Source organism: Pteronotus mesoamericanus, unplaced genomic scaffold (genome assembly GCF_021234165.1).
Source record: "Pteronotus mesoamericanus isolate MK-2021 breed Mesoamerican mustached bat unplaced genomic scaffold, CSHL_Meso_final scaffold_21, whole genome shotgun sequence".
NCBI classification, from domain to species: domain Eukaryota; kingdom Metazoa; phylum Chordata; class Mammalia; order Chiroptera; family Mormoopidae; genus Pteronotus; species Pteronotus mesoamericanus.
Window position 1 is genome coordinate 32,309,209 of NW_026555310.1, and position 26,903 is coordinate 32,336,111.

The 26,903-nt window shown below is 55.1% G+C and overlaps 3 protein-coding genes and 1 non-coding gene across 6 annotated transcripts; all 4 read right to left on the reverse strand.

Annotated features, from left to right (window-relative positions):
- Positions 1-209: 209 nt before the first annotated feature.
- On the reverse strand, positions 210-2,084 carry CUNH12orf57 (chromosome unknown C12orf57 homolog). 3 transcript variants are annotated; one of them, XM_054590971.1, is made up of 3 exons: positions 1,986-2,084; positions 1,218-1,394; positions 210-435 (listed from the first exon to the last, which is right to left on the reverse strand). In XM_054590971.1, exons 2-3 carry the CDS (start codon positions 1,339-1,341, stop codon positions 284-286), a joined length of 276 nt encoding a protein of 91 aa, XP_054446946.1. In that variant the 5' UTR covers positions 1,342-1,394; positions 1,986-2,084; the 3' UTR covers positions 210-283. The 3 variants fall into 3 exon arrangements, with proteins under 3 accessions (XP_054446946.1, XP_054446944.1, XP_054446945.1); XM_054590969.1 differs by lacking the exon at positions 1,986-2,084 and adding an exon at positions 1,696-1,942; XM_054590970.1 differs by lacking the exon at positions 1,986-2,084 and adding an exon at positions 1,696-1,954 and having other exon boundaries at positions 412-551.
- On the reverse strand, positions 2,029-2,091 carry LOC129085166 (U7 small nuclear RNA). The gene has a single exon (XR_008530666.1). It is a non-coding gene; the product is annotated as a U7 small nuclear RNA (small nuclear RNA).
- A 792-nt stretch (positions 2,092-2,883) lies between these two features.
- On the reverse strand, positions 2,884-14,586 carry ATN1 (atrophin 1). The gene is given in 13 exon segments (XM_054591478.1): positions 2,884-3,432; positions 3,613-3,793; positions 4,119-4,262; positions 5,083-5,779; positions 6,123-6,345; positions 6,577-7,349; positions 7,351-7,372; positions 7,374-7,753; positions 7,755-8,585; positions 9,495-9,608; positions 9,760-9,897; positions 10,048-10,242; positions 14,419-14,586. Coding segments are annotated over 12 exon segments (3,564 nt in total). The 5' UTR covers positions 10,075-10,242; positions 14,419-14,586; the 3' UTR covers positions 2,884-3,398.
- Positions 14,587-19,644: 5,058 nt separating this feature from the next.
- On the reverse strand, positions 19,645-26,783 carry ENO2 (enolase 2). The gene is made up of 12 exons (XM_054591479.1): positions 26,697-26,783; positions 25,550-25,649; positions 24,470-24,565; positions 24,258-24,316; positions 23,882-23,951; positions 23,307-23,440; positions 22,860-23,082; positions 21,816-22,013; positions 20,912-21,113; positions 20,259-20,367; positions 20,037-20,095; positions 19,645-19,763 (listed from the first exon to the last, which is right to left on the reverse strand). Exons 2-12 carry the CDS (start codon positions 25,632-25,634, stop codon positions 19,694-19,696), a joined length of 1,305 nt encoding a protein of 434 aa, XP_054447454.1. The 5' UTR covers positions 25,635-25,649; positions 26,697-26,783; the 3' UTR covers positions 19,645-19,693.
- Between the last annotated feature and the right edge of the window lie 120 nt (positions 26,784-26,903).

Below are 26,903 nucleotides of genomic sequence, written 5' to 3' on the forward strand. Positions count from 1 at the left end.
ACTCCTCAGCAGAGGTGCTGCCTGTGCAGGCCTACCCACCCAGGATGTGGAGGAGCCGGCCCACTCTCCAACCCTGCCTTGTAACAGGGTTGGGCCCAGCAAGAGTACAAGAAAGATCTGGACAGGAAGATGAGTAGCTAGAATGACAGAAGGAATCTGCGGCTGGGAGGTGGGGTTGTCAGATCACAAAAGACTGACGCTGAGGCTGTCACAGGCATGTTTATTATCCTCTAGGACATCAAGATTTTCCCTTCCCAGAAAGTGTCACAGGGAAGGCCAACCCTCAGGAGGCAGCGACGCTACCACCCGAAGCAGGCCCGTGGGGCGGCAGTGTCATGGGTGGCAGGAACAGCGCCTTCAGCTTGCCGGACAGGCTGGCAATCTCGGGATCCTGGGCTTCATAAGACTTGACCAAGCGGGCAAACTTAAGAACACCTGCAAGGGGGATCAAGCATCAACCCATATCCCCAGGGAATGGAGGTGCCCAAGGCAAGGAGGCGGGTAGCTTGAATAGGAGTCACTGGCTGCTCCCCTTCTGGCCAGATAGCTGCCTGCAAAACAAGGCACATGCAAGGTCTCTGTCCTGTGAGGTTTGGATCAACCACTTCCTGGTCTATACAGGGCACCTTCCTGGTCTATACAGCTAAATGGCATGCAGTGAATGGAAATATGCCAAAGCAATGTACTTCTCAATACCAGGTGAACAATTTTAGCAATTTAGTATCAGAAACACAAAGTATGAACACCCAGGAGATCCGATGTCTATAACCACAACACAGGAGGGCCATGGGCCACCTGGCCTAAATCAGATCTCATCGAAGAAAATGAACTTCCAACCCTCAAGGACAGATAAACTGAAACACGTTGGAGGTGTTGAAGAAGCCTTCTGTCCTCAAGCAGACATGTCATTAAAAGCTTCCAGAACAGGGTTCAGGTCCACCTCTGCTTTGACCTCTGGCACTTAGTTTACTACAAGAGTCTGTTTCGTCATCTTAAAGTGGAGTAATAGTATAATTAATGTTAACTACAAAATGCACTTCGGACTTCACCTGGTAGAGTTCAGTAAAGACCCCAGGTCCTCAGTGCCAATACTGTTAATCAGATTGTGGCTGCCGCCGTGTGGCCAGAATGGGGACGACAGCTCAGCGACCAAACTGATTCAGCACCGTTTCTCCCAGGTTCACTCCACCACCCACCCCATCCCCTGTCCGGCCCACCTTCCCCGTCGCAGCTGAAGCCGTAGGCTTTGATAACCTCCTGCTGAATCTGTGTGGCCACCGGCAGCACGAATTGCAGCATCTTGCCCATGTCGTTGCATGCATTGTCTCGAGCCTCGTCCATGCGTACGGCGTTCTCAGGAGCCGAAAACGCCTGGATCACCTCGGCCAGGACCACTGTGTGGCAGATGCAACCCAGGGTGGCGTCCCGGGCGGGACGGGGGTGAGGGCATCGGAGCATTGCCAGCAGACCCAGTCGACAAAGCAAGGAAGAGGTCAGGGAATTAATTAGTGGACCGAAGCCGTAGTAGCCCGACAAACACGGCCCGGAATCCCTCGCTCTAGATTCTCCTTCTTGGAGGAAGAAAAAACGATGGTAACCCCCGCTCCCCGATTCCCAGCAGCGAAAGTCTCTGTTATCCCCCACCCGCACCGTCCTCCCGCATGCAGCCCCCTAGATGGGGAGAACGGTTCTCACCCTTGGCCTGTTCGGCGCTCAGGGCCGCAGGTTGGGCCGAAGCAGCCGCCATGGTGCAACAATGGTCGCACGTACAGCAGAACCAAAGAAACGACCAGGGAGGGGGAGCGTCCCGGGGGGGGGGGGCGAAAACCAGAACCGTCCCTAAAGTAGAGTATCCACGCTGCTTAAGGACGGAAAGCGGTATTACTCGCAACCGGAAGTCCGGTCACTGTAACTTCACTGCAATTTATTCTCTTACGTACCTCCACTATAAGCTAAAAAAAATACATAAACAAAAGTAAACATACCCTGTTAAACCACATTCTATTGTTTAGTCTAACTCATATAATAGTGGGTCTTCCGGTAAAGACAGGAAGACCTACTAGACAAATTCAAAAAGAGCTGTAAGCACTACAGGAAGTGGTCTGGAGAGAACATGGAATATCCATGAACTCCACTATTGGTGAGGGTGAGCTCAGAGCGGCCTTCTCTAATTCTTATTGCTGTATAAGCGACGAGGTGCACTGTAACATTCACAAGGAAAAACAGTAGTCTGAGGAACTTATATCATTCATCCCTAGAGTTTCTTAATATTTGAAGCGAGTTTATGCAAATTAGATCGATGCTGATTGGCTAAAAGAAGCTAGTCACACCCTTTAGTTTTTTAAGAACGGAGACGGTGATTCGTAGCAGTAAAAGCTTGGAACTGAAAGAGCTATCGCAGTTTCCTAAAAGGGCCTATTTAGAAACGTATGCTAGTGTAACGCCCTCTAATTTCTCTTCTCTAGGCGTTTAAAATTGTCAGCTGCTCTTCTCAAACCATAGGGTAAAGACTCTTAGATTTTTATCTAGTTGATCTGTTGAAACCCTAGCCCCTTCGCCTCCGCTTCATAACCGTGTCTCAAATGATTGTATGGAAGATTCAGACTGGTGGCTCCTAGCTGTCAGACCAGTAGCAGAACCGCCTCAAGTCTTGAGCATTTCCTAGAACTGACCTTGGCAGCGGCGTGCCTGTCCCAGGCCTCCAGCATCCTGACTTCCCAGCCTTGGGAGGAAGGAGGGGACTACCTTCAGGGGTCCCCTCTCCAGCTGTCCAGGGTCCCTCCACCCAGTTTTGGAAGGCCCATCCCTTCCAACTTCCCAGCTGGTCTCTCTTGAGGCCCCGCCCCCATAGCCCGCAAATAAAGAGTCACAGCCATCTTCCTGGGGAGTTGTGAGGATGTTTTGTTTGGTTGGTTTTGGTTGGGATGTTTTTAAAGAGCGTCATATAGATATTTATATATAAATTATTAATGTGGGGCAGGGGCAAGGAGCATACATTGCAGAGGGGGCGCGCACACAGGGACTGGGGAGAGGCAGGGGTGGCACACAATGCTACGCAAAAACAGCCACATCTAACAGATGAAATAATCACACCAACGAGGTTGGGGAGGGCATGGTGGCCACAGGGATTGGGCACGGGAGAGGAAGAAAGCCGGGGGACAAGGAAGAAGGACCTGGTCCAAGATACTGTGCGCTTTCTGCCCCCACCCCTGCCACCTCCCCACCTCTGCACACCACAGGAGCCTTGGCCTTCCATCTGTCCCTTCCTCCCTCCCTCTGCCCAGCTGCCGAGGCCCTGCAACTGAGCAGCACCCCTCCTTGCTCTGGGTGGCAGGCCAGGAGGGAGACCTCCAAGGTCCAGATGCATACTCGGGCCATGGCTGCTCTTGACTGCAGGTTTACAGCGGCTTGTCACTTTCCTTTTTCAGGTGACTGGGGAGAGACAAGGTGCAGAACAGAGATGAGAGACTGAATTCAAACCTGACCTGATCCCTCTCACAGAAGATGGTGGAGGAGGGGATCCCTCCCCGACGAGCCTGGCCCACGTGCACACCCACACCCCATCCCAGGCTTACACCCCTTCACCCCTGGACCAGGGGTGCCCAGTAGTACCTGTAGTAGTCCTCCTGGGCGGGTAGCGGCACACTGTGCAGCGGGTGATGGGCGTGCAACCACTGCTGCTGCTCTAGCGCCAAGCGCTGCAGCTCAGCGGACTGCGCGTGCATGGCCTGCAGCTGGTGAGCTGCTGACATTGGGGCAGAGAGGGAAGCTGGCAGGTCCCGGTAAGGAGCAGCTGCGGGCAAGAAGGGTAGGGGGGTGCATAACTGATGGGGTACTGATGACCTACTCCAAGCCAGGAGACAGCCAACCGTTTTACATACAGAGGAAACTAGACTAGAAAAGTTGGCTAATAGCCAGTCCTGCAAAATGTCAGTGGTGGAGTTAGGATTCAAACTTCTTAGCCTGGCACTAAAACCTATGTCTCTCTTGGGCAGGGTCTACTCCCATTCCCAGCTCCTCTGGGTGCCTCCTTACCTTTCCCAAACCCCACTAGGCCAATCTCACCACCCAAATTCCTCCTTTCTGCCCTTCCCTCATTAGACCTTCCCCATCCTTACCAAAGAGCTGGTGACGAAGAACTTCGTTCTCGTGCAGAGGGTGAGGAAGAAGGGGGTTCGGAAGGGTCCCAGCTGGGTAGGGTATCCGGGTAAGGTGAGACCCTGAGGCCAAGGGGTCAATGAGAGGGTGCACCGAGGCAGAGGCTGGAGGGTAGAGAAGAGGAAGGTGTCACCAGAAGGCAGGTTTGGGGAAAACCATGCATGTAGGTGAAGGGATCCAAGCCTAGGAAGAGAGATGGAAAATCAAACACAGGGAGATCCAGAGTGGAACGAGGAGGCACAAGAGACAGTATATACGAAGACATCACTAGATCAGGGACACACTGACGGCAGAGGGCAGATTACAGTTGTCAGAGGGATCTGAGGAAAAGGAAAGAGAGAAGTGGACTGTTTAGAGGAGATGGAAGAGGATAGAAAGTTTAGAAAATGAGACAGGAAGAAAATGGAGGTTAAGAGAGAAAGCCTAAGAAGACACTTGGATGAACATGAGTATAAATATAGTGAAGGAATAGTAAGCTAAGCTCATTATCACCTAGGATGCCCACAACCACAGTTACAAGGCTCTTTCTGAAAAGGCACAGAAATGGGGGAGGAACATAAAAGACCTCCAACTGGGGGAAGCTGGCAAGAAGCCATGACAGAGCTGAATCCAGAGGAACAAGACAGGTGTGTGAGAGGCTGTAATGGTAGAAAGGTGGTGCTCTTTCAGTTTTCCAGCTCGTGGCTCTATCATGGTTGAGATGCGTGACTCTGAAGATGGGGGTGTAAGGAAGTCTCTGTGGCAAGGGTAGGGTATGAGGTGATAGGCTGACGGGTGACAGGGAGGCAAAGATCAGGGCAGCACTCAATAGAGAGGCTCATGGCAGACAGAGAAGTCCTGGTTTGAGGAACAGAGGAGCCCAATCACTTGCTGGGGGGGCGCAAGGTGGCCCCAATGGGTCAAGGAAGGAAGTAGGAGTCTCACCTGCATGGATGGCATCCTGCTGGTGGAGGTGCAGGTGAGAGTGGATGTGGGAGTGCTGGTGGTGATGGGGGGTCACATTGAGCATCTGCAGCCGGGCCAGCGGGTCATTGCCCAAGGCTGCCACCCTTTCTGCATGCTGCCTCTCAGCTGCCAGACGCTCTGCGTAGGACATGTCAGGCCGCAGGGCTGGCCCAGCGGCCAGCGCCAGACGTTCCCTCTCAAGGGGCCCCAGGCTTGGATGAAACGGGAAAGGGTGCAGGCCGGGTGGGCCAGGCTGCAGAGCCAGGCCCCCATGCCGGGGGAAGGGATCCAGGCCTGGCCCAGGGACCCCATGTAGGGGTTCCAGCTCACTGGGCTTCACCTCAAAGCCAGGCTTGAGGCGGTCACGGAGGTCTCGTTCTCGGGCTTCCCGCTCCCTCTCCCGGGCGGCTGGATCACTGCTGTACAGGGCTGGGACATTGTAACCCAGGAGCCCCGGGTCCACTGCCCCCAGGGGCACGTAGAACGGGTGGTTGCGATTGCCAGGAGACATGACGTGGGGCCGGGCATATTCACTGAGAGTACGCAGGGCTGGAGTGTCAGGACCCAGGTAGGGGGGCACTGTAGCCACAGCACTGCCCGGCTCAAACGGAGGGCGATGGGGCACAGGGCCGAGAGATGGACACTCCACTGGAGCACGTCCCTCCTGAGCCAACTTCTGTGGGGTATAGAGAAGAGTCAGAAAAGCAGTTCTGTAAAAGGCAGCCAGTCCTAAACTACTCATTTACCTCAACAGCTTAATGCAGCCTACCAGGAACTTCCCTAACTCCTTCTCCTAAGTAGTGGTTGTTCTTACAATCCACATGTAATCTGACCTGGGCTGTCCTTCAGCCAACCCAGGCAGGCAGTCCTTTCGCAGGAATCCTTCGGTCTCCATTTCCTAGGATGCAGTGCTTCCTCCTCCCCAAGAGGTGGCGCAATGACGTCCCGCCCCTCGAGCCTCCCAGCGCGGCCCAAATGGAGAGCCGTAAGGCGGGAAGCGCACGTGATGACGCACTTACCATGCTCCGTTCAAGCTCGCGCTCCTTCTCGCGCTCTCGCTCTTTCTCGCGTTCCCGCTCGCGCTCGCGCTCCTTTTCTTCGCGCGCGCGCTGCTCGGCCTCGCGCCGCACCTTCTCCACGAGGTCGGCTCGCTTCTTGGCCAGCTTGGAGCCCTCCAGTGGCACAAAGTACAAGTCGCTGCGCGCGCACGAGTTAAAGCCGCGATCCAGGTGTTTGTTGAACCTACCGGGGTGCGGAGGCAGCGCGCGCGCGCTTAGCCCCTGAGTGTGGCCCAGGGGTGACTCCCGCCCAAAGTCGGCCCCCGGCGGCTGGGAAGGAGGGTCGAAGGTCTGCAGTAGTTTTAAAAGCGCCGCACAAACGCAAGCACTCCTCCTCCTGTGCCGCCTCCCTATCTCCGTCACCCCTTTGCTGTTCCCCATCCCAGGCCTGCCCATTCACCCGCGCCCCACTCACCTGGCTGACTGACTGGCGTGGCTGGGGACATCCACCACCTTGGGAGGGGGCGAGGGGCTGCGGACCGTGGGCACTGGGCTGTCGGGGGTCTCATATTCCTCAGCCGGCTCCTGCTTGATCTGCGTGGCATTCAGGGGCGGCCCTGAGGCAGGGCCAGCAGGCGGTGGTGGCAAGGATGACAGGCCCGAGGGCCCTGCCGGCGGCAGGGGTGGCCCAGGCCCCACGGTGGGCGAGCCTGGCTTGAAGGTCCCTGGGCCTGCGGGCGGCGAGGCGCCTCGGTAGCCTGGTGGGGTCCCCGTTCGGAAGGAGGGTGGTGACCCCGGCTTGTATCCTGGTGGGGTGGCTGTCTTGTATGCCCCTGGGGACTGGGCTCTTTTGCCATACGGTGGGGGCCCAGGTGGGGAGGCTGTTTTGTAGCCTGCTGGCGAGGAAGCCACTGTGGCAATGACTGTGGAAAGTGTAGCCGAGGAGGTGGTGACCGGCGGCACCGGTGGGAAGGAGTAGGGCGCCCCTTGGGGGCCCTGGGAAGGGGAGGGGTGTGAACATGGATAGGACCCTTGAGAGGAAGAAGAGTTGGAAGAGGAGGAAGAGGCTGGGGGGGCATTGGGGCCTGCTTGGCTGTAGGACACCTGGTTGTGAGGTGGGGGCAGGTGTGCTGGCCCTGGTGGGTATGGTCTCAGAGAGCCCAGGGAGGGGGACATGGCATAGGGGTGTGCATGGTGGGAATTACTGCTCTCTAGGGGATGGGGATATGCTCCAGGTGGAGGGGGGCCCAGAGCTCCCATGATGTTGCTGTCTGCTGCTGCTGCTGCTGCTGCTGCTGCTGCTGCTGGTGGTGATGGTGATGTGCTGGGGCTGGTGGGTGGGCAGTGGACTGTCCTCCAGTAGAAGGAGGGAAGGGGCCTGGGTGGGCATTGCTGTTGGTTAAGAGGCGGCCATAAGGAGGAGGTGGTGGGGGACCCTGACTCCACACAGCCTGGGATGGGAGAGAAGGCTGAGTATACTTAGGAGGCTGATTAGAGACAGAGAGGCTTGTCGGGGGAGGGAAGGAGTGGGGATAACTGGGCAGTGCCTGGGACGCTGGGTATTGGGAGGCAGAGGCAGAGGATGAAGAACTGGAAGAGGAGGCTGCTGCAGAGCTACTACTAGAGGATGAATAAGGATACCTCATTGGGGGGAGCTGGGGCAGAAGAGGAAGAAGCAGGGGGCAAGGGGTGGGGTGAGGGAGCAAGAGTGGGGCCCTTCTCTGGTCCAGGAGGAAGTCCACCCATACCCTGCCCCATGGCATGGGGAGAGGGCAGATGCCCAGGTAGTGGCTGAGCCCCCAGCCCAGGAGGAGAGGCTGATGCATTGTTAAGGGGTCTCAGAGCAGGTGGGGGAGGCAGGTTTGGTGTCACATGGGGGAAAGTGGCTGGTGGTGGAGCAGAGGGTAGGTTTCCACCTCCCACTGGAGTGTTAGGCGGCTTTGTTGGGGGAACACCACCAGCCCCAGAGCTTGATATTGAAATGGGGGTGGTGGGTGGGGGGTGCTGCTTACCCCCACTAGGGGCCCCCACTGAAGAGGCAGCCCCAGCCCCCTTGGGACCCATTGGGGGTCCAGATAAAACCCCTCCACCAGCACCCCCAGGATAGAGCTGTGGATGAGGAGGAGGGGCCCCAGGAGGAGCCTGGAACATCCGAGATGTAGGGGGTTCCATGGGAACATGATATCCAGTGGGTGTCACAGAAGAATGGGGTTCAAAACCAGGCTCTGGCTGTCGAGGGTTGTTGTCTGGCGGTGGAGGGGAGGGAGGAAAGAGTGGAGGTGGGTGGTAGGGGCGGGCTGGGCCCTGCGACAAGCCAGAAGATGAATCGGAGTCATTCTCAACACTTCCAGGACTGTAGATGCTGGGGGACGTGCTTCGGTTATCCTGGTCTATATCTCTCGGGTCACTGCTGCCATCATCATTGAGGCTCCGCCCATCTAAGCTGTCCAGATCGGAGGGAGACTGTGGCCGAGGGAGCTCCTGCTGCAGAAAAGGGAGGGCTGTTTTCTCCTTTTCCTTTCCTTTCTTGCCTCCCCTAGATTTGGAGCCTCCCTGGCACAAAATCATTTCCCCCTCACAGCACACCATTGTGCCACAATGGGATGAATATTCTTACTCAAGCCCACTTCCCTACCATCTCTGGATTCCACCACTCACCCCACATTCTCAGTTGCCCTCTAGCAGTTAGTGTTGTTTCCATCCTTGCAAAACCCTAGTCCTTCAAATGTCTATCTCAAGCACCTTCTCCCTATCCACAGCTGAACCCAAATCCATCTTCAACCAGCTTATGTCCACCCTCCTCAACCCCCTTACCCCTTTAACAACCCAGAAACCCTTGGTTCTTAAAAAGACCACCTCTGTATTATCCTTAAGATTTATCTGTTCCTTCAGGTAAGACTTCTCACCCTTAACTTCCTCCCCAACCCCTTCCTGAAAACCAAGACCTAGGAAAGGAAAGGCTAGACTCCTCCACACTTCCAGTCCCCTTTGACCCTGCCTAACCAAAGCCCTAAAGATCTGTCTGAGGTATGATAGAACTACTTTAATAAGCACTAGGATATGACTTTTCTTTTCTATCGCAGGTGAGATTAAAATAGTAATCCTGCCCTGGCTGGTGTGGCTCAGTGGACTGAGCGCTGGCCTGTCAATCAAAGGGTCACCAGTTCAACTCCCATGCCTGGCTTGGGAGCTGGGTCCCTGGCTGGGGGCGAGTCAGAGGCAACTGATTAATGGTTCTCTCCCTCTCTTCCCCCTCTCTAAAAATGAATAAATAAAGTATTTTTTAAAAAATAGTAAGATGATAAAAAAATAGGAATTCTGAATGAAAGAAAGTGGGGGGAGGGGGAAAAAATAGTCAGAAAATCAGTCAGGATGGCTGCAAGCGTCTCCCACCTCGGTTTTAGTCTTTTTTGGTGCATTGGTCTCCTCACTTTCACTTTCTGAGATCTCCTCACTCCGGCCCTGCTTGCTGACCTTTGGGGTGGAGGCTTCCTCTACTCGTGCCTTCTGTTAGAGAGAATGAGAAAATTCTTGTCATATACCTCCCAAGCCTCTACCACTACCCTGTGCCAGACAGGAAGTTCCCCCACAACACATACACATAAAACCTCAGCCCCAGTGCCTGAGCATCCTGTGGGAGGACCTCAGGACAGAATACCTTGGCTGTCTGCCTAGACTTCTCGGCTTTGCCATCACTACTAGATGTGCTGACCCCTCCAGGGGAGGCCCGGCCCCTCGATCTCAGTTCTTCCCGGGGCCCAGGGGCCTCTTTCTTCCGTCCACTCCTCATTGACATCTGAGGGGGAAGAAAGAAAACAATAAAAAGGTTTTTCTACATTTCACCTAACTTTAGGATGTGCCTTATTTCTATTCTTTCTCTCCAGGCCCTTCTCCCTAGCCTCCCTGCCTCTAATCTTTCATGTCCCTCAATTAAGCTATCACTCACTGAGTCTTTATTCTGTCGTGTCTTCATTCTTCAGGCTGTGGAGACCCCATTCTCCTCTGCCTGGGCAGCTGAATACAGAAACTTCTCTGCTTCACCTCAAGTTCCCCACAGCTGTGGCCTGGGAAGCAGGAAGCAGGATCTCCAAGTTTCCAGTTGTAGGCACCTGGAACTTGCAGGATCTGTTTTCAGTGAAGCCTGTTGGAAAAGACCATCAAAGTCTCCAAATCAGGGAACAGAGTCTGAAAGGTATACCACTGTGCTTGTCAAGGGCTGAGCAAGTGGCCCAGCACTAGGCCTTTTGGTCAAGAGGTACTGGTCCCATAACACTTCGCTGGCTTGTCCCATAACACTTCGCTGGCTTGTCCCATGGGCTGCCTAGCTATCTATAAACGAAGAAGACTACTCACAATAGCATCTTCTTCATCCCTAGGGAGGGCAATAAGACTCAGATGTATCTATGAGGCCCAGTTCTAGAGATGACACTATTTTTCCCTTCACGACCCTAGGAAATATCTGTGCACACACGAATTCCATAGGGCCTTACAAAGGAGCATAAAGAAATATAGCTAAAGTATTAACGTATTTATTGAGTAACTTCTTTATGTCAAACCCTTACATACACAATGTAATATTTACAACCAACCCTGAAAAGCAGGTGTTTTTATTACCCCGATTACATAGGTGAGGAAACAGGCTCAGAGATTGTGATTCTGACTTGCCAACTTCAAGTGAAAATACACAGTGAGGGACGAGCGACAGCACCAGAATCAAGCCCACCTCTCCCTGGTTTCAAGCCCATGTTCTTTCTTCTATACTTTGCTATATTCTCATCAGAAGTTGGTGCAATTAATCCTCAGAAGACCTCAATCAGCCCCAAAGATACAAAAAGAATGTTTTTTCACATCAGAGTAGGTGGGGGAAGGCTGTCCCATTCTACAGTGCAAAGGCACACAACCCTCCCAATCCCAAGACCAAATCCAGGTATCCCCAAAGAGCAGAACTTCACTTCTGAGAGCCTCATAAAGCCCCCCTTCTCTAGTGCATGGGTTCCTGAAAAGGCAGGACTTCTCACTTTGCCAACCAAATCAGTGAGTATCAGTGCGCACACAATACAAATTTACAAGCTTGTGAGCCTCTCTCTCACTTGGCTTAGGAGGGGACACGTACCTCACAGCTGATCTACATATATATTTTTTTCCCTCCAGCTATTTTTCATTCGCACTGGTTTGTATTTCTTGCTAAGTGTCCTATCTTTCCATACTACTGACCATATGGTCTTTTGGGAGCAAAAATGCTACCTTATTACTGTTCTCTTCCTTCCTCTATCCCCCACTGATGTCATGTATATATGGGTGTTCTGTTCTTGTTTTTGACCTTTAAACCCACTAACTTTGCAGGTTTTCTTGGATGAAGCGCTGGTAGCCTCAGTGGGAACAGAGTAAGCTTCCCTGCCTGTTCTGAGTTAGGGGGGCCTGGCTAGGCAAATGCATTTCCACAACCTAGATCATATTTTCCCCAAGAAATACAAAGTAATTACTTCTCACTCACCTCCACTGAAACATACTGAGGCAGGTAGTGAGGAGTGAGCCTAACCTTTCTAGGAAACTTAGTAAGAATTTACTTAAGAGTAACAAAATGGCTGGGACAGAGCCCCAGGTCTTTGGAACTTACAGCTGATGCTCTGCCCAGTAAACCAGCCATTTTTTCCTCAACTACAATTATTACCACATTTTTGTTGTGTAGATTTGAAAATAGTGTCAACCCCAAAAAATCTGAAGAATAAATGCCAAATAACAAAAGGGGAAAACAATCTTAAGTGTAACAATGATGACTATTTGTGACTGGTGTATCTTTGCCATCCCCTCTAGCAGAGGGTCCATCTCTCCTCATCTCCAAACCAGACTCAGTCAGACCCAGGTCAGAGAAATGCAGGAATGTACCTGAGCAATCCTAGCGCGCCCCTCCCCCTACCTCAACTTCTGAAATCAGCCAAAATCTGATCAAATAACCAACCAGTAGTTTTGAAAGATAAAAGCAGTCAAAAAAAGGCAGGTAATCCTGGGGCAAGAAGGGGCAGGATGGGAGCAGTTAGGGTTGTATCTGAATCAGGGGCATTTAGCACCAGCAAGTGAAGCTACACTCCATCTTGCCCTAGTAGCCAGTCACTACAACTAACATTTACAGAGCACCTACTATGTTATCTGGCAACACACTAAGCTAACCCACCTTCGCTGCCTTACTGCAAAAGGAAAATGATAAAGACCCAACTGGGGAAGTGGAAAAGTAAAAACTAGAGGAAGAGTCTCCAAGGAAGAACAGAGAAAGAAATTAAGGGAGAATTATGAGAGGGGTGCCAGAAGGAATACAATACAAGCACAAGGCTTTTCTGGGAAGGACTTGCAGAGGGAATTTCAGGATCACTGGCCCAGCCCGCACCCCCACTCTGGATCTGCCAGACTAACAAACCAGTTCAAAGTGACTAGATAACAAAGTGACTGGGCTAGATAACAATGCAGCCCAGACCAGCAAACAACAATGCACTGGCCTAAGCCTTCAGAGAATCCAGGATTGTCAGAGGGACCTCAGAAATCATCTTATCATAACCCCTTCATCTTACAGTGAAGCCGAGCCTCAAAGAAACAAGTGACTTGCCCAAGGTCACAGAAGTACAGTCAGGACTAGACCCAGATCTTCTGGGCCCAGTTCCAGAGTATTTCCACTGCACCAGGCCGTTCTATGGCCCTTACCCCTGGGCCACCCTCACCTGAGATGGGCATGGAAAGCCAAGCCAGTCCTATGAGGTCAGAGAAATAGGTCAAAGGTTAGCTGAGGGAAGGGGTCACTGTGTCCAAAAAGGAAAAGGTTGATTGGGGAAGGCAGACTCAAGTTTAAGAAAATGAAAGAATATCAGTGCGAAGAAGCAAAAAGATTACTGTATACAAAAACTCCCTAATAATAGTCGGAAAGAACTACCAAAAGATGGGAAAATGAAGAGAGCATTTCCATGCTCCCACCTTGCCTAGGGGGAGAGACTTGAAGAAACATGTGACTGTCAAGTAACATATCTACCTGTGTCCAACAGACTGCTAGGTGGAAGCAGGTGGACCCCCTGTTAAACCTATCCACCAGCAATATCAGAAACATTCTCCAGAACGCCAACAACAGTCCTAAGGATATAGCCAAAGGCTGGGGTCCAATCAACATTCTGAACCCTATTAGACAGACACTGGATCATTGCCATGGCAACGAAATGGCAGAACCTGAACCTCAAGAGTCCATCCCAGGGGTCCATCTGCCAGCCACTCCCCTTACAGTTGCTAAAGCAACTCCTACTCTCCTATGGTACCCTCGGGGAAGAGAGCTTAAGACTACCTACCCCAGTAGAAATAAGCCCATGCACAAAGGGAAATCTCTGAGCTCAAAATAGTAACGAAGACACTCCCCCTTTCCCGCCCCAAACCACAGCTAGAGGGGCTGAGGGATGCCCTAGGAATCTGAAGGTGTAGGTGACAACTCGTCTGAAGTACCTACAAGATGGCCCAATTCGCTCCTCTGTTTCCACCCTCCCAGAAAGCCTTTCCCCTCGAACTCTCCCGGCAGTGTTCCTCCCTCCAGTAGTTTTAGGATGGCCCACACTTCTGGGCCCCCCGTGTGCCCCTCTCCAAGAAGTAACTGTCTGAAATTGGAAGGCAAAAACAAAAAACAAAAAAACGACCAGAGGTGACCTGCAGTAGGAGAAAGAAAATTGAATCACAAAAGCATTGCCTTCCCAATTCCACTCCGGAACACCTCGGGGTCCTCTGATAGGTGGGCCCCTCCTTGACCCTTTCCCCAGGTTCCATTCTCCTCTCTCATCAGCTACAATCCCTCTCTTTCCACCTACCACACCCCTTCCCCATTTCCCACTTCCCTTCCATACCACCCCCAACCCCAGGCTCGGAAACCCGGGTTCCTGGGCCTTTGGGGTTTTTCCTGGAGACCTTCTGCCCCACCTTGCTGCCATCCCTCGAATTTCTTTTTGCCTTCGCCCCAAAGCCCCTTCACGGGTATCCCCCGTTTATCCCCCGTCAATCCTCCACCTCGGGGTCCTGGCTAGCCTCTTTTGCCCCATCAGCCCTCCTCCTGAGACCCTCCCACTTCCCCCACCTGCCTGATCCTCCGAGTGCCCTGGCCCCCACCTTCCCTCCTCGGGGGGCCGGCCAGACTCCGAGCCCCCGGTTCAGGCCAGGCAGTGCCCGCAGTGGGGGGACCCGATTGGGAAAATAACAAATGGAGGCGGCGGCGGCGGGAGGGGGAAGTAGGAGGGTGGGGGTGGGGAACCGCGGGCCCGAACCCGGGCGTGCCCCAGGCCGGAGTGGCGGCGGATCTTACCTGGTCGTAGCTCGGGACGGCTGGCTGGCTCCGAGCGGGATTCGGGGATCCGGCGCCTCCGGGGGGCGGCGGCGGCCGCTCCCCCGCCCCCCTCTCCTCTTCCCGCTTCAGTCGCCGCCGCGACGCCGGCGGCGGCGGCCCCGACCCGCTCGGAGGGCGGCCCCCATCCCCCTCTCCCCTACTCAGCCCCGATCGCTCGCCGGGCCCGGAGCAAACCCCGACCCGGGTTCCCGCTCAGCCCCTCCCCAGGCCCGCCGCGCCCCCCGCGGCCCCCGGAACGCCCGGGCCGCGCCGCCCGCCCGACCGCGCCGCTCCGCTCCGCTCGCCCCCGCGGCCCTCCGCGCCACTCTGCCCCGCTGCCTCCCGCCCGCCGCCCGCGCCTGCCTTGCGCGGCCCGCACTCCGCTACCCTCGGCCCCCTGGGCGGCCTCCGCCCGCGGCCCCCGCCCCTTCCCGGGCGGCCGTCTCCCTCGCCCACTCCTAGTCCCTCCCGGCGGCAGCGGCGCCCCCCCCCCCCTTTTGGTCCCCGGTCCTGGCCCCTGGCCCCCGGTCCCGGCCCGGCGCGGGGCTGCGGGCGGGCTGGGCTGCGCGTCCGGCGACTCGCACAGGAAAGCGGCCGGCGAAGGGAGGGAGCTTAGGAGAGGGGGATGGGAGAAGGGAGGAAGAGGGAGAAGGAGGGAGCGCTGAGGAACGGGGAGCGAGGGGCCAGGAGGGAGACGCGAGGGAGGGAGCGCCAGGCGAGCCGCGAGGGGGAGGGGGATTGGAGGGGGAGGCGCTGTGCGAGTTGGCCGAGGCCGAGGCCGAGGGGCCCGGGGCGCGGGGAGGGGTTCGCCGCGGCGGAACGCGGGGAGCCCGCGGGCCTGGCACGGGAGAGGGCTACGACGGGAGGGGCTGTGGGCTATAAGGGTAGGTGTGGAGGAGGCAGAAGTTTGAGGGCAAAGGGGTCTATGGCAGAGGTGGGGTGGGAGGTTGTGGGTATGGGGCAGAGATGGGGGCAATGGGGTGAGATTGGGAGGACGGAGCTGCATGGGGGCTTTCGGGGCAATGAGGTGTGTGATAGGAGATGAAGGAAGCTTGGGTGACAGCGTCTGTGGCAGGCATGTGGGGGGAGAAGGTTGGGAGGCAGTTATGACAGAATGGGATGGAAGTTTGGGGTCGTAAGAAAGGGAAGAAACTGAAAAAAAATGGAGACATATTTAGGAGGCTGAGGTTTCTGGAAGACAGTAGAATTTGAGGGTGCCTCGTGCTGGGAAAAGAATAGGAAATATAAGAATTTGGGGATGATGAAGGTAAGCTGGAGAGAGACCAGTTCAGAGATGTCAGCTGGGAGAAAGGAAAGCGTGAGGAATCTTTAGAAGGAATGACAGGGGTGGGGCCAGGTGCATTTTCTAGGGGTCCTGGGGTTCTGGGTAGGACTGGGGTGGAAGACACAGGGATAGCAGGGCTCTGGAGGTGGGGGGTTTTCAAGAAAGCTGAGGAGGATTTTGATAGGTAAGACAAGCTAGTCAGAATGGAGTGGGTGTGGAGGGGTTGGGGATGGGTAAGGAAGATTGGCAGGAAACGTAAGATAATCACGGTCTTTGGTGGCAATATGGAAGGGGGAAGGTCCGTGATGCAGAAGACAAGAGGGGAAGGGAAAGCAGGAGAAGGAAATGATAGAAATGGGGGAGGGCAAGCTCCAGTGTAGGGGAAGATTAACTTATAGGAGTGGGGCACCATTCTCAGGCCCTCTGTCTGGTGGTCTCCTCTGAAGTCGTCACTGATGGGGATTTGGGCCTCAGGGAAGTGGTGAGGTGGGGATTAGGCTCAAAACATAACCAAATCCCTAGGTGCCCTGGTTCCCCAACCCCAATCATTCCAAGACAGAGGAGTCCCGCCACAGGCCTAAGGCTCCTCCTTCTCCCACTGCTCCCCCCGGCAGCCTCTGACGCTCAGTCGGCCAGCCGCCCCCAGTCCTCAGCCCTGAAGCCAGCACCCCAGCAGCCCACCACCAGGGTCTTCTGGGCTGGCTCCCTGGCCCCACACTAAACAGCAGCATCTCCCAGGACAAAGGACGCCAAGACACTGGTTGGTTTTTGGCAGCGGAGAGTGGGAAGGCCAGAGAATGGGAGGGAGGCAGGCTGGGAAATAGGAAGAGCTGGAGCTGGAGTCTGGATTGGGAGCCCTAATAGCTCTCCAGATTTGGGGTGGGGGTGGGGTAGGGTATGTGTGAGGCCAGGACAGCCAGAGGCCAAGGGTGGACCCTGAATGGCAGTATCCCCCCAACCTTCTGGAAAGGAAGGAGGTTGGGTCTGTAGCAGCTCGGAAGATTTTGCCTCAGATTTCCTTGGGCCTGGCTCAGCCAAGTTCTAGAAATACCCAAAAGCTCTAAAAAGATTCTAAAGCTCTGGGGACCCTGAACAAGAAGGCTTCCTTGGCCTAGGAAGGAGTCACCACTCTCTAATCTCTTGAGTTGGTTGGCACTTTACCACCCCTTGCCCACATTCCTTATTCTTTAGGGCCTTCAAGAGACCAGGCCAGCCCCCTATCTCCCCCCACCCCACAAAGCCCTCCCCCATCCCAGTGTCCTAGGATAGCTCCTGCTCCTAGTCCCCACCTCCCAACTCTGCCCCGAGACTCCTCCTACCCCCTCATTCCCCTCCCTATTACATTTCTCTCTCTCTCTCTCTCTCTCTCTCTCTCTCCCCCCCCTCCTCCTCTCCCCCCTTCTCATTTCAGTCTCCTGCTGGGCCCTGGCCCAGCCCCTTTCCAACTCCCTTCCAGGTTTGGGGTTGGTTTTTTTTTTACTGTCACTGGTTTTTGGGTTTTGGTTTTTTGTTTTTCACTACTAAGAGATGGATTAGGATGATGACATATCTGAGCCCAAAAGAAAAATGTAGGCATAGGTAAGAACAGAAGATGGGAGAGTCAGAAGAAAAGCCAGGGCCTACCCTTTCCAATTCCTCTCCTACCTGAGGGCCAGGCTGACAGTTCAGCTTCAGGAAGCATCACACACACCCCACCACCACCACCACCACCACCTCTGGCCCCAGCCCCCCACCACCCACTGGTCTCCAGGCAACGGCACAAAGGGAAAGTGGAGAGAAGGGCCTAGGAAGCCCTGGCAGAACTAGCTGTAACCCAATCCACCCAGTACCTGGGTGGTGGTGGTGGAGGGAGGAGCATGGCTGCCAGAGAAGGTGACTTCGTAAGGAGGGAGAAAAGGGCAGAGGTTAGGAAATGTGCCTCCAACCAGAATAGGCCTGGTCAGTCCAGGAGTTCCTAAAAAAGATGAATATAAGGTACCCTAGAGAAAACCAAGAGGTATGGAGAAAAATACAGTGCGCCCCAAAGGAAGCAGAAAAGGTGCCAGGAGAGAAGGGAAAGATGAGATGCCTGTACTGAAGCACCGAAATGAAGAGGCACTGAGGGCAGGGCAAGAAGTTCTTTGAACTGAAAATGGAGGAGGTGTCATCAATACAGGAAGGACAGGACAGAGAAATAGGTCCTTCCCAAGCAGACCTGGAATCTTCTTCTAGTCCTGGAGCTGGGTAGGATGGCAGAGGGAGCCCAGGACCAGAACTCCAAGCAGAAACAGAGTGGGAGGCCCACAAAGGGAACAACCTTGAAATCCCTCCCACCGCCTTTAGCCGGGCTCCAGTATGGTGTCCTGCAGACCTTGACTCCCTCTAGTGGCCACAGCTTCCCACAGCCCCTAGAATGCAAAGCACCGAAGCGGGTAGACCCCCCTCGTGGGTTTCTGGGTTCCCATCTCAATTCTGGGGCTCCACTGGAGCTGAAGAGCTGTAGTGTGTCTCCAGCCGCACACTGGCACCCTCCTCGAAGGCTGAGCCAACTGTGGGGAGGGGAGCCTGTTGAGTAGTTCAGGTCCTGAATCTTCAGTTTACTGGAGGGCTACTTCCTCAGGCCCTCCTCTACAACCCCTAGTACCATTCTCTGTCCCTGGTTTCCCACCTTGCAGGGAGTGACAGCCACGCAATGCTGTTCCATCTCAGAAGAGACAGGAGTTGGTTTGGGAGAAGCCTGGTATGGGAGCTGCTCTAGTTCACAGCGCCATCCCTTCTTTGGTCAAGGCCCTTTGGGAATCTGAAAACACTTTGGACACCTTTCCCTCAAAGCACACATAAACACAACACGGTTTATAATTTTAGGAGTTCTTGCACCAAGGTAAGAACTCCTAATTCACCTGGGTCCTGGGGCCAAGCATGCCGCTGAGAAGGCAGAGGCAAGCTGAACCTCACCTGGCCGCGGCGGGGCAGGCAATGTCATCATCTTGCCATCTGTGTTCTCATTGTTGTCCTCCACCTGTGCGTGTGCCCTCCCCAGCTCTGCTCTCCAGTTTCTCCAACTGCCTTCCTGGTGCTCCATCCTCTCCCCCCTCATGTGGACTATAGTAAGACTCCTCCGACACAATAATGCACTGTGATTCAGACTTTTTAATGGCGGTGCTTGTTTCAGTGCCACAGAGGCGGTGGCAATTGTGGAACATGGCACAGGGAGTGAGACATTGCTCTGGTGCAGCTGGAGGAAGAACAGGGAAGGAAGAGCTGGGAAGAGCTCTGGGGAAGAGCCCCCAGGTGCACAGCCCCACCTCTGGCCCCACCAGGTGTCAGCGAAGGGTTGGCGCACACAAAGGAGCGCAGCAGGGCCCTTGTCCGTTACCCTTAGCATTCCAGCAAGACTTCCCATCCCAGGCCATCTCGGGATCTACAGCCACATGAAATACAGACACTAGTGCTCCCACCTCCAGTCAGGCCAGTTTTTAGCCCTGGAGTTATGAGGGAATGATTAATTAATTAATAGGATGAATGAATGAATAAATGAATAAATAAATAAATAAATAAATAAATAACATAGTAAAACCTTAGGCCAGGCATGACCAGCAGCCAGCACCTCCCTCCACCTCAGCACCATGCAGTGCCTGGCTCATATGCAACATGGAAAACACATGGAACCAACACAAAGCACAAGTGACACATGGCCCCTCTCTAAACATCTCAGCGACCAACCCTGATGCTCCCATCACAGACCCTGGTCATCCTTCCATGGACCCCCTTTTGATCCTCAGTCCTGTGGCCAGTCTTTGAGGAGAGAGAGCGGGAAGGAAGAAGTGAAGAGCGTGGAACCCAGAGCGGGAAAGCGGGTCAAGCCCAGGAGCAGTGCAGCAGGTCAGCCGGGGTGTCTGAGGTGAAATATCACAGAGCAGGACAGGAAGGGGTTCCAGGACGGTGGGGGGGGGGGGGGGGGCGGTCCAAGTCTCCAGGCAAGTAGAGGGCTCACAGCACACTGGGATTGCGGAAATTGTGTCCTGCGAAGCGAGCTTCATCTCCCAGCTCTTCCTCAATTCTGAGAGAGATGAGCCAGAAAGGACATGTCAAGTAAGCATTTCCAGGAGGCCCTCAGTCTCTAGGCACCTCAGACCACCTGCTCCCATGTCCTGGCCCAAGTGTGGGCATCCCTGGTTTTCCCATGTGACCTATAGGAGTCACCATCAGGCCATCGGTCAACCCACCCTTCAGTCTTTTCTGGATGTCTGCTGGCCAGGGAACTGGAGATGGAAAGGTGAGCAAACAGCTTTTACCCCCGAGCCCTGGGTTTCCGTTCCCCAGGTTCCCTCACCTCATGAGCTGGTTGTACTTAGCCAGACGCTCAGAACGGCACGGGGCACCAGTCTTGATCTGAAACATCCAGAAAGATAAGGAGCTCAGTGGCTGCCCCTTCGTTGCTTGAAAGGAAACTTATACTCCCTTGAAGTTCCCCTGACACCCTCAAACACCTGGAAAGAGAGGCCCACCTGAGCCTAGAACGCACCAACTGCACAAAGCTCTCCTTTGCACTCACCTGACCTGTGCACAGCCCCACCACCAGGTCCGCGATGAACGTGTCCTCAGTCTCTCCTGAGCGATGGCTCACCATGACCCCCCAGCCATTCTCCTGGGCCAGCTTGCACCTGCATCCATAGGTCAGCACTGACCTCCAGCCCCTCACACTGGGCACTCTCCTCCCAGCCCCAACATCGATCTGTGTGAAGAAATATCTGGCCCTGGCGAGTGTGGCTCAGCGGACTGAGCGCTGGCCTGAGAACTGAAAGGTCATCTGTTCGAGTCTCAGTCAGGGCACACGCCTGGGTTGTGGCCAGGTCCCCGGTTGGGGGACAAGAGATAACCAATCGATGCACCTCTCACACACTGAAGTTTCTTTCCCTCTCTTTCTCCCTCCCTTCCCTGCTCTCTAAAAATAAACAAATAAATAAATAAATGAAATGAAGAGGCTTGGGCCCAGCCCCTCTCTTGAAAAAAAAGAAATCTCTGGAGGGAAGCTGTCTGGGCAGGGAGCAGAGAAGCAGTGGCGGAAAGAGCAGAGCTGAGGGCTATGAACGTGACTCCAGGTTCCCTGTTCTCTTCAGCCTCTATGGACAGGATTAGGCTTAGATCCCTTGCAAGAGGGGCCCTGAGAAACAGGGGCTGAGCAGGAGAGAACCAGGAGGCACTCACGCTTGGATGGCTTCAGTGACCGAACCGATCTGGTTGACCTTGAGCAGCAGGCAGTTGCAGGCCTTTTCTTCCACTGCCCGCTCGATCCGCTTCGGATTGGTCACTGTCAGGTCATCGCCCACAATCTGTATGCCTACATTGGCTGTGAACTTTGACCAGGCGGCCCAATCATCCTGGTCGAAGGGGTCCTCAATGGAGACCACTGCAGGGAGAGGGGGAGCGGCTCTGCACCAGGCAGGCATGACGCCCTGAAATGGCCAGATCCCCCGGCTAACTGAGCCTGCCCATCTTGCTTCCCCTGTCCCTAAATAAGCCTGCCCTGATTCTTACCTTGATTCACTTATAAACCTTTCAAAAAACAAAGGTTCAGAATCTTCCTCACAACCTATCTGCATTTTCCTATTTTTACAACTAGGTAGCCCTTCCTCATTACTAACCAAAATCCTTCAGTCAGCAACTTATATCTAGAGCCTTTAGTAGACCTGAAGGATAATTCACTTCCTCATCAGCCTTCTGTTCACATATCACTGCCAGCTCCATCTAGCATCCACAATTTTATCCATCAAAAATACTGAAATGTGCTTGTTCCCTGTCAGGTCCAGTCACCCTCTCAGCATTCCTAGTCTCTTCCAAAGCCTTCCGCATGACCCCAGGAGCTTCAGAGCCCATGACTTTAGTCAGGGCCCAAAGCAGATGGAACAGATTCACCACCGGCACCTGCACGCTTACACTACATACAAAGCGTAGGCTCTGCAGGAGGCTTCTTCATCCCATCCCTGGTTCTTAGGACCCCTCCGCCTGGCACCTGAATCAGCACCCCATAGGGTCCAGAGTTGGCCCAGCACATCCCTGCTGGCCGCCTGCCCTCCCCCGCCCTCTCTCCCACACCCCGCCTTGCTCTCACCAGGATAGTCCCTGACAAAGTCCTGGTAGAGGGACCCCAGCTGGTCCCCAGTGATGTAGCGGGAAGGGTCAGCAGGAGACTTGAAATCCAAGTCATATTTGCCGTCGCGATAGAACTCTGAGGCGGCGACATCCATGCCGATGACGATCTTTTCCGTGTAGCCAGCCTTGTCAATGGCTTCCTTCACCAGTTCCAAGGCTGGAGACGAAACCCAGTGAGGTTATGAGCAGGAAGGGCACACAGAGAGGAATGAGGGAAAGGAAGAAATGAAGGGCAGTGGCAGAGGACTCGCTGTGGAGAAGTCTGGCTAAGGTTCTCGTTGGGTTATTCCGGCTCTGGAAACAGCAGGCCACCTTCCAGGGAGGCAGAGGATGGACTTGTTAATGACAATGTTTCTTTAATAGCTGTCATTTGTTGAGGTCTAAGTATGTCACCTAAGTACTTCACATGTATGATCTCATTTAATCTCCACAATAGTGCTATGAAGTAGATACTGTTACGAGTATTCCCATGTTACAGATAGGAAAGACAAAGCATGGAGAAAATAAGGAAGATCACCAGCCAGTACGTTTTCAAGTCAAGATTCAAATGCAGGCAGTTAGCCACTACAGGTCATTGTTCCTATTCACTAAGCAGTTTCTCCCAGAGCAGAGAAAAGTTAGGGATCATCAAGGCCTAAGAAGTCAAGATAAGAATGGGATAGATTTGAAATAGATTACCTGCGGTTTGGTGGGTCTCATCAAACGGAGAACCCTATGGAGTTAAAGGTTCCGGTGGATCCCACAGGGGACCTAGATCACCTTCCTGCTCTCCCAGAAGCTCCAGTGAGAACTTACACTTGCCAACGAACCTGGCTGGGCAGGTGAGGACTGTTCTCCTAGGCCTGCACGTGAATTTGGCAGACTCTCTGGAAGCCACTCCAAGAAGTGGCACCTCTGAACTCTAGCAGGAGTCAAAGACCATCCACCCTCACTCCTCAGGGCTTGGCGAAGTGTGTGGCCCCTCCCAATGGTCTGGAGCTGGGAGCGGGGCTCCTGGTCTCACCTTCACTGTTCTCCAGGATATTGGGGGCAAAGCCACCCTCATCTCCCACATTGGTGGCATCCTTGCCGTACTTGTCCTTGATGACCCCTTTTAGGGTGTGGTAGACCTCCGCGCCAAGTCGCATGGCATCACGAAAGCTCTCGGCACCCACTGGAAGGATCATAAACTCCTGCATGGCCAGCTTGTTGCCAGCATGAGAGCCACCATTGATCACATTGAAGGCCTGGGAGCCACAGGACAGAAAAGTCACTGAGCATTTTCCTTTCCACCCCAGGAATATTCGCCCAAGACCCCAAACTTCCCCCAGCTTCCCAGACTCTCAGCCTCATGTCCCCATCCTTTCTCTTTAGTTGCTCCAATTCCCTTGCATTCCATTAGCCTTCACAAGGTTTCATGCTCCCCCAGCCCCCACCCCTGGGAGAGGCACAGACATGGCACGGTGCTCACCGGCACAGGCAGGATGAGGTCTGAGTTCCCAGCCAGCTGAGCAATGTGGCGATATAGGGGCAATTCCCGCTCAGCTGCCCCTGCCTTACACACGGCCAGGGACACACCCAGGATGGCATTGGCCCCAAACTTGGCTGGGAGATTACAGAGAAAGGCACTGAGCAAAAATGTCCCCTTCCCCCTCTAGCTCTTGCCTCCACCTATACTCCGCAAAGGAGCCAGTGAAGGAGACCCCTTCCTCCCTCCTCTCCTGCAATATCTCATCCATGCTCTCCTGAAATAGGGCAGGTGGGGAGAAGGTGACAGGAAAGGGCAGAGAACTGCACATATTTCTAAACACCCCAAGACCAGGCTGTCTCCTGGCAACTCCCTTCTCTTTATGCTGCAGAGTGTTTCCTCTGCCTAATGTTACTCTCCCCGCCACTGCAGTTAAACTCATCTTCTTCTGATTTTGGGGGGAGGATGGAAGAAGTCCTTCCTCAAGAAGCCCCCACTGCACTTGCCCCTTCAGCTCTCTGTCTGCTCCACACATGCCCGCCCTCAGCCTCCCCACTTTTTCCCCAGCCCCCGCTTACACTTGTTCTCAGTCCCATCCAACTCCAACATCAGGTTGTCCAGCTTCTCCTGCTCCACTACGGAGAGACCCTGTGGGCAGAGCCACCATCAATCACCCGGGGCCAGAATGGAGCTGGGCGCTAAGACACAGGGCCCCCTTCACACAGGCTCACATCCGCCAGGGTCCAGCCAAGTTCCTGTGACAGTGGCCCATCTGGATCAGGGGACCTAAGCCCCCATGGGAGCAGAGGGCAGTAAGGGGTCATCTTCCCGCCCTTCCCTTGGTAACCATGATTCCCAAGGGGTGGGCCTTCCTCCCTCCTCTTCCTCCTCCCCTGACCCAGGATTCCTTCCAGGACCCTGGTTCTGCCACCCCGAGCAAAGAGTGAGCCTCACTGAGCTGATGAGGGCTGGCGCGATGGTGGTGTTGATGTGGTCCACTGCCTTCAGGACACCTAGGAAGAGGCAAAGAGGCCAGGCTGGGGCAGGTCAGAAGGGCGAGGAGGGAAAAGGGGTAGAAGGGGTGCAAGCAGAGGCTTGGGGACTGGTGTGAGGTAGGAGTGTGAAGCTGAGGGGTGAGAGAGCTTGGAAAAGAGAGAGGGCCTCACCTTTGCCTAAGTAACGCTGTTTGTCCCCATCCCTTAGCTCCAAGGCCTCATAGATCCCAGTGGAGGCTCCACTGGGTACCGCAGCCCTGAAAAGACCTGGGAGGGGAACATGGAGTAAGGAAGAAGAGCGAAAGACACTACGGGGACCAGGGGTCCCTTTAGCACTCCAGGTCTAAACTCCGGCATGCCACATCCAGCCTTCTCCCCACACTGCTCCCTAATACACACACATACAGACACACACAGCTCCCAAATACACAACTACTCCCTCACAGACACAAACTGCTCACTAACAAACACACGCTGCTCCCCAATAAACATACGCAGCTCCCTAATACACAACTACTCCCTCATAGACACAAACTGCTCCCTAATACACACACATACAGACATACTGCTTCCTAACACACCCACAGCTCCCTAATACACAACTACTCCCTAATACACACACATACACTACTCCCTAATACACACACATACAGACACACACTGCTCCCCAACACACACACATATACTGCTTCCTAACACACGCATGCACACACATGCAGCTTCCAATACACAACTATTCTCTAATACACACTACACACGTTGCTCCCTAATACTGCACTGCTCCCTAACACACACATGCACATAGTTCCCTAATACACAACTACTCCCTCATACACACAAAGACACATACTTCTCCCTAAGACACACACAATGCTCCCTGACACACACACACACACACACACACACACACACACACAAAGGCAGATTCACAAGCAAAGGCCTCCTTATTCACCCCACTGAGGTCAACTGAAGTTACCTATTCATGCGCACGCACACACAGGTGCATCGACAAACATGCAAAGGCAGAGCATGCATCATGCGCTAAACTAGAGCACGGAGGCCTGCGTATCCTAGCTCTCCTGGACAACGGGATCCAACCCCCGCAATCCAGGCTATGAGCCTGGCGCAGCACCCCATCCCTGCTGGAAATCAAGGAAACTCCCCATCCCTGGCCAGGGCAAACCCAGCACTGGGGTGTGGGGTTGCGGTGGGCGTTGAGGGACTGTGTTTTGGTCCAGGCCCTCTCAGTACCTCTGGCAGTGTAGAGATCCACCTCCACCGTGGGGTTTCCACGGGAGTCCAAGATCTCCCGTGCCCAGATCTTCTCTATCGACATGATGGCTGGGATCTCCTTGGGTGGAAGGAAGTGAGGAGAAAGGTAAGAGGCTTAGAGGGGTGGAGCCTGAGATCAATGGGAGGGGCCAGAGGCTAGGAAGGATGGGAAAGAGGTTACTGCAGTGGGTAGGGGGTGGGGAGGAGCAGGTTGCCGCCGCCGGCCGTAAAGGCTGTAGAGGCTGTAGAAGGGGTTCCCCCAACCCCTCCCATGGGGAGAGAAGGCTAATGCAGTGAGGAGGGGGAGGCCACTGCAGTGGGAGGCGGGGTTAGAGCCAACACTGAGGTCGGGGGGACACCGCAGTGAGAAGTAGAGGGGCCGGGAAGGGGTTCCCTCATCCCCTCAGCAGCTTCGGCAGCCAGCTGGTGGGGTTCCCCCAGATCTCCTCTGAGCAGAATGGCTGCCAGGTTTGCCTTTCTCCTCGGAGCCAAGAAGAGGATGAGTAGTCTAAACACCGACGCCTTTCCTGCAGGGCCCCCATTCCACCCAACTCAACACCCAGCCCCCACGCCAAGGTCCCAGCCCCTCTCCCCACAGATGCACAGTAAAGAAGTCTGGGGAGAGGATCCTGGGAAAGGCGCGCCGTCCCTGGGGGCTGCCGCGGAAAGGGAGGAGGGGGCGGCAGGGCTGGGCCCGTCCTCCAGCCGCCCCGGGAGGGGCGACGTTGCGGGGAGTGGGAGAGGGGCGCTCCGGAGGAGTCCGGGGACGCTGCGGAGGGGTGGGGGAAGCCATCTCCCCAGATGCAAATCAAGGAGGACGTGCCAGGATCAAAACGCACAGCCGGGAGCGACCCCGAACTTCATGTCGATGGAACCCGAGGCGAAGCGGGGCGCGGGGAGAAGGGAAGGCCCGGGTGCAGGGCTGGCGCCCAAATGGGGAGGGGGCGGCAGCCAGAACCCGAGAGGAGCGGTCTGGGAAGGCGGGGAAGGCGGGCGCGGGGGAGACGCGCTGACAGCTGGTGCGCAGCGCCCGGGGGAGAGCTGCACGCGGGCCCAGGGCGCGGGGCGGGGGCGTGGCGGCCAGGGGCTGGGCCGGAGGGGTGAAGGGGCCCGACCGGGGCTTCACCTCGGGGCTGCAGACTCTAGCGGCGGCGGCGGCGGCAGTGGCGGCGGCGCAGAGAGAGCGGGAGTGGCGGCGGCGACTGCGGCTCCCGGGCGGGCGGCGGGCGGCGGGCGGGGGAGGCGCGGATAGGGCCGGGCGGGCGCATGTGACCCGGAGCCCCCGATGAGTCAGGAGCCGCGGGTGGAGGCGCACGTCGGAGCGCGGGTGGAG

Bases quoted from the DNA above. Each gene is read 5' to 3' on its own strand.
- ENO2 (XM_054591479.1), bottom strand. From the start codon at position 25,634: ATGTCGATAGAGAAGATCTGGGCACGGGAGATCTTGGACTCCCGTGGA. The intron at 22,014-22,859 runs GTGAGACCAGGA...TTTCGTCTCCAG, and splicing joins TATCCTGGAGAACAGTGAAG to CCTTGGAACTGGTGAAGGAA. The intron at 20,368-20,911 runs GTGAGTGCCTCC...CTATGGATGCAG, and splicing joins GTCACTGAAGCCATCCAAGC to GTGCAAGCTGGCCCAGGAGA.
- CUNH12orf57 (XM_054590969.1), bottom strand. From the start codon at position 1,747: ATGGCGGCTGCTTCGGCCCAACCTGCGGCCCTGAGCGCCGAACAGGCC. The intron at 1,395-1,695 runs GTGAGAACCGTT...TCTGCCACACAG, and splicing joins GAGCGCCGAACAGGCCAAGG to TGGTCCTGGCCGAGGTGATC. The intron at 436-1,217 runs GTGGGCCGGACA...TCCCCCTTGCAG, and splicing joins CTTCAGCTGCGACGGGGAAG to GTGTTCTTAAGTTTGCCCGC.